Genomic DNA, 5,851 nt, shown 5'->3' with positions numbered 1-5,851 from the left:
CTCAGGCTAGTTGGTTACCTCTACTGGGCTTGGTTTCCTCATCTGTCATGTGAAAATAATTACACAGACTTACCTTAAGGTTATTTTAATTTTAAATTGTATCAGTATATGTTAATAGCTTAGTGTAGTGCCTAGCACATGGTAATTGTTCAATAGATGGTGGCTATTATTTTCTCTTTGGACAGGATTTCCTAACTGTAAAATGAGTGAATGACCCTGAGATCCAACCCAACTGTTAAATCTTTTAATTAGAACAATCTTCCCTCTTCCTGCCTCAAACCAGCGTTAACCTCTGACCAATTTTCTCTATCCTGGGATCTCAGAGAATTTCCTTTTCCTCTCCCAAAGGACCGAGAACAGAATTGGATTCCTTACTTTTTTTGTATTCTTCAACACAGGCTACTTCACATTCTATTTTAAGCTGGTAGTTATTAAGGTTGCCATCACAGCCAGAGTATACAAAGCTTTCACATGCTTTGGAGGTTTTGTTGTAGAAATATCTAAAGTGAACTTCAAAGCAGCTGCCAACATTCATATCCATAATGCAGGGATCTGCACGAGAAGTTTCCATTGAGTTAGGGGGAGTTGGCTAGAACTCAGCAGGAGGGCTTGTCTTTATGGGCTCCTAAAAATTCTTCACTTTAGCATGAAAACATTCTCGTATTCATGGTCACTGAAAGATATCTGGTTTTCTCCTGTAATTAGAGTTACTTGGCAAGTTTGCCTTGTGCAATGCAAACTGATTACAACTCCAGGTGTGGTCCTGGGCAGTGACTTGGAGAAGTGGTGAGCAGTGAAAAAGGAGGTTTCATCACTAGTTTGTGCAAAGTGATGAGGTCACCCACATTTCACATCTTATGATTTATTAAAGTGAATATCCTTGTGCTTCTCCATACACTGATCTTCTAATCCTTTTAACTGCCCAACTAGGATATACAATTTAGAGCAGTCATTCCCCAGTTTTCACACACTTGCTATAGTATCTACACATTAAAATTTAGGTAATCATGCCTATTGCTCTCCTCAAAGCAGAATGTATACCAAGATGCATAACCATAGGGGTGATACCGTTTCATTCTCATACCCTGTCATGTTTTCCCTTCTTGCTTTCCCAGAGGCAAACACTGTTTTCATTGTTAACATGCCTATTGCTCTCCTCAAAGCAGAATGTATACCAAGATGCATAACCATAGGGGTGATACTGTTTCATTCTCATACCCTGTCATGTTTTCCCTTCTTGCTTTCCCAGAGACAAACACTGTTTTCATTGTTGAGTCAGGTAGTAACAGCCACGATTATCATCGTATTGACAACCCAGTCACTGTTGCCCACCCTACTCAAAAAGCAAGTTTGGATTCCTCTCTGGTAAAACTAGCTATTTAGGGACAATTACATGCATAATATTGTTTAATACTCATAAACACCCTCTGCAGTAGGTACTTTTCTGATCTTCATTTTACACAGGGGGAAACTGAGGCTTACAGACAATAAGTGATTGAGTGACTTATCCAAGGGCACACATCTGGTAAGTGTCAGGGCCAGATTTTGGAGTATCTGACTCATGGTATAGACTGTGCCACTTCCTCAAGCCCTGGAAACACTGAGCCTGTGCACACTATCTATGGAACACTGTCTCATTGCATTTCACATTTACATTGTGAGTTCCTGTAAACAGGGACCATGTGTTTAAATGTTCTCTACGTGCTCAGAGCCCAGATATTAAAAATGTCTCAATTTGCTCAGTTTCCAACCCCCTTTTTCTCTCTTCCCAATACATATTCTTGAATGATCTGGTGGATCTTTGAACTTTGTCACAAAACTCCTGATTCAAAATACTTCTAGCTCTTTAGACCTTCTACAAAAAAGATCTCCAACTGGAAAGGGGTTATTTGCATCTTATCTGTTTTTTCCCCCTCATCAAACACCAACAAGATCCCCGGTGTAAATTGTGCCCGAATCAAGGGACTCAGGGACTATGGGTATTGCTACAAAAGGAAGACTTTCCAGGACCACCTAGATAGTGTACTTTTTTTTTTCAACACTTTCTCTCTCACTTATAAGTGGTCTTTGGATTTATTTTTTGCATTAACACCATACCTTTGAGATCTCCGCATATCTTCTCAAGAAGTCTAGTAACACCACCCAATAATGGAGTAGTCAGTGAACAGAATATGAAGAGCCCTAGAAGAAATCCCAGCTTAGTAGGCTTCATGGTGCAGCAAGCAGCTAGTAGGAAAGTGCTTTTATTAACTGAGGTTGTATTTTGGGCTTGATACTTGAGAGGGCTGAGCCCACCCACCCCAAGGGCCAGGACTGGGCATTACAAGGTGTTGAGTTGAACAGTGACTGCTTGGCTACCCACCCATGAAGCTGAAGGTCCCAAACTGATTAGACCCCTGATAGTGAGTGCGGTGTTCATCTAGAAACCACAGAAACTTAAGGATCAGAGCTTCTGCATGTTTTTAAACACAGAAGGTAGAATCATCAGAGCAAGGAATTAAAAAAGGATTGCTTCCTTTCCCTTTTTTGACCTTCTATGGCAGAGAAGAAACTGATCTTGGTACACCAGAAAGAATGTAATAAACACAACAATAATAGTAATAAGGTTAATTATAAACTTTATAGTATTTCCTTTATGCCAGGCATTATTTTAAGCGATTTATAGATACTAAATGATTTAATTATCACATGCATTCCATGAGGTAGGTACAATTACTATCTCGTTTACAGATGAAGAAACTGTGGCACAGGGTAAGTTATACGTACAAGGTCACTCATCTATTATGTGGTGAAGATGAGATTTAAACTTGGCATCAGAGTTTATGTTCTTAATCACTACATACCACCGAGGAACATGGGGATACCTTGGCTGTTTTGTTCTAAAAGTTTTGAAAATTTGACTCACATTTACACAATAAAACCCCCTGATATAGATTTTTTGGTTAACATATAAAGCCGGGATTCTTCTTCATTTTTTCAGTGATTCCAGACCCATTTATTGATGTGTTCCCCTTTTATTCAATCATATAATAACTTTGCTTATATATGTGAGATTGTTTCTGAGCTCTTAATTTTACTCCACTGTATATTCCTGCTCCAAAGCCATACTTAACCTCTTGAACTTTATATTATTTTAGGATTTTGTATTTTCATGTAAATTTTATTTTATTTTATTTGTGCGTGTGGTTTATTTTTAAAAATTCTAACGTATTTGTACATATTTGTGGGATACAGTGTGTTGTTTCCATACATGCATGTACAGTACATTGATTCACTTAGGGTAGGTAGCATAGCTTTTTACCTGTTAATTCATCACTTCTCCTCCCCCGACCATCTCCTTCCCCTCCCAGCCTCTGGTGACCATTATTCTCTACTCAGCTCCTAAGAGAACCAGTTTTTTTATGTTTTAGATTCCACATATGAGTTAGATTATGTGGTATTCATCTTTTTGTGCCTGGCTTACTTCATTTAACATCTTGGTCTCCAGTTCTACTCATCTTGCTGAAAATGACAATAATTTATTTTTATAGCTGAATAGTATTCTATTGCATTTATACACCATAGGTTTTAAAAAATCTATTCATCTGTTGATGAGCATTTAGGTTGATTCCATCTCTTGGCTATTTTGAGTAGTGTTGCAACAAACATGGGAGTACAGGTGTCTCTTCAATATAATGATTTCATTTCCTTTGGGTATATACACAGTAGTGGGATTGCTAGGTCATAGGATAGTTCAGTTTTTAGTTCTCTGAGGAACCTTCTTACTCTTTTCCACAGTGGCTGTGCCAATTTACATTCTCACCAGCAATGTAGCAAAGTACGCTTTTCTCTGCATCCTCACCAGCATTTGTTATTTTCGGGTTTTTTTGATAGTAGCCATTCTAACTGTAGTGAGATGATATCTCATTGTGTTTTTTTATTTGCGTTACCCTGATGATTAGTGGTGTTGAGCATTTTCTCATGTGCCTGCTGGCCATTTGTATATCTTCTTTTGAGAAATGTCTGTTAAGGTCCTTGGCCCATATTTTAATTGGGTTGTTTTTTTGCTATTGAGTTTTCTGAGTTCCTTATATATTCTGGATAGTAGCCCCTTGTCTGATGTATAGTTTGCAAACACTTTTTCCCATTCTATAGGTTGTCTCTTCACTTGGCTGATTGTATCCTTTGCTGTGCAGAAGCTCTTTCATTTGATGTAGTTCCGTTTGTCTATTTTTGCTTTAGCTTCTTGCGTCTTTGTTCAAAAACGTGCTGCCCACTCCCATTTCATGTAGCATTTCCCCAATGTTTTCTTCTAGTAGTTTCATAGTTTCAGGTCTTAAATTTAGGTCTTTAATCCATTTTGAGTTGATTTTTGTGTATGGTGAGAGATAGGGATGTAGTTTCAATCTTTTACATGTAGATATTCAGTTTTCCCAGCACCATGTATTGAAGGCCCTTCCTTTTCCCATTGAATACTCTTTACGCCTTTATCAAAAATCAGTTGTCTGTAAACACATGGCTTTATTTCTAGCAAAACCAACAAAAAATAAATAAATGGGATTATATCAAACTAAAAAGCTTCTGCACAGCAAAGGAAATAATCAGTAGACTGAAACAACCTACAGAACGGGAGAAAATATTTGCAAACTATACATCTGACAAAGGATTAATATCCAGAACATACAAGGAACTCAAACAACTATACTGTAAAAAATCAAATAATCCAATTAAAAAATGAGGAAAGGAGCTGAGTAGATATCTTTCAAAGGAAGACATAAAAAATGGCCAACAGATAATTTAAAAAATGCTCAACATCAGTAATCATCAGGGAAATGCAAATTAAAACCACATTGAGGGGAAGACGGTGGGAGAGAGAAACCTAGGATGCATTTCTCCCACAGAGGAAGACCAGAACAGATCCATCATTACCAGTGCTGCACTTGCCAGTGACATTGTCAGGATCCAGGACCATTGTCTGCCTTCCCACTGTGAGTTTCTCCCCATCCCATGCTGCTGCTGCCTGAAGCATGACTCCAGCTGCTGCTGCTGGTAGCCATCTACACCGATGCTGCAGTGCAAAACAGACCAGCTGCATACAGGATACCTGCCCACACTGCTGCATCAGTTAGCCTCACCAGGCACAGGTCCCCTGCCACACCTGCCTGCAGTTTGGCAGCCATAGCCAGCTGCCATCCATGCTGCTGCACCAGCCAGACCAGCTGCGTACTGGACCCATGCCCAAACTGCCTCAACAGCCAGCCCTGCTGTGCATGGGACCCTCCACCGTAGTTGCATGCAGTGAAGCTCCTGCCACCATAGCCATCACACCAGCCAGGTTGGCTGAGTGTGGGACTCCCACCCATGCCACCATATCAGCCAGACCAGCAACAGATGGGACCCCAAGCCAACACTGAAGCAGTGGCTAGCCCAGCTGGAAGTGGGCCCTGGCTGCTACCACCTGCACCACTGTTCCTGCTGCTACCACTACCAGCAGACATAGCACAGATATATAGAGACTATTATAAACAACTATATGCCAAAAAATTATTTGAAAACATGGAGGAGATGGATACACTTCTGGACACATACAAATTACCAAGACTGAACCAAGAAGAAATAGAAAACCTGAAGAGTCCAATAACAAGCAATGAGATTGAAGCAGTAATCAGCATTCTCCCAACAAAGAAAATCTCTGGACTGGATGGCTTTACTGCTGAATTTTATCAAACCTTTAAAGAGGAATCAATACCAATTCTGTTCAAACTATTCCAAAAAATTGGAACAGAGGCCGTTCTACCAAACTCATTGTATGAGACCAGCATCACTCTCATACAAAAACCAGACTAAGATACAACAACAAAAAAGAAAACTA

At 39.6% G+C, this 5,851-nt stretch overlaps 1 protein-coding gene across 1 annotated transcript in view; it reads right to left on the bottom strand.

Moving 5' to 3' along the window:
• The window catches only part of SPINT4 (serine peptidase inhibitor, Kunitz type 4), a 4,157-nt gene extending 1,945 nt beyond the window's left edge, over window positions 1–2,212 (bottom strand). The window contains exons 1-2 of the mRNA XM_008563401.1: window positions 2,098–2,212; window positions 376–552 (exon numbers count right to left, since the gene is read on the bottom strand). Coding sequence (XP_008561623.1) covers window positions 376–552; window positions 2,098–2,212 — 292 coding nt within the window. The remainder of the gene's footprint in view (window positions 1–375; window positions 553–2,097) is intronic.
• Between the last annotated feature and the right edge of the window lie 3,639 nt (window positions 2,213–5,851).

This window comes from Galeopterus variegatus, unplaced genomic scaffold, assembly GCF_000696425.1.
Source record: "Galeopterus variegatus unplaced genomic scaffold, G_variegatus-3.0.2 Scaffold13477, whole genome shotgun sequence".
NCBI lineage: Eukaryota > Metazoa > Chordata > Mammalia > Dermoptera > Cynocephalidae > Galeopterus > Galeopterus variegatus.
The sequence above is the reverse complement of the archived record's forward strand: the minus strand, read 5'-3'. Positions and strand labels throughout refer to the sequence as shown.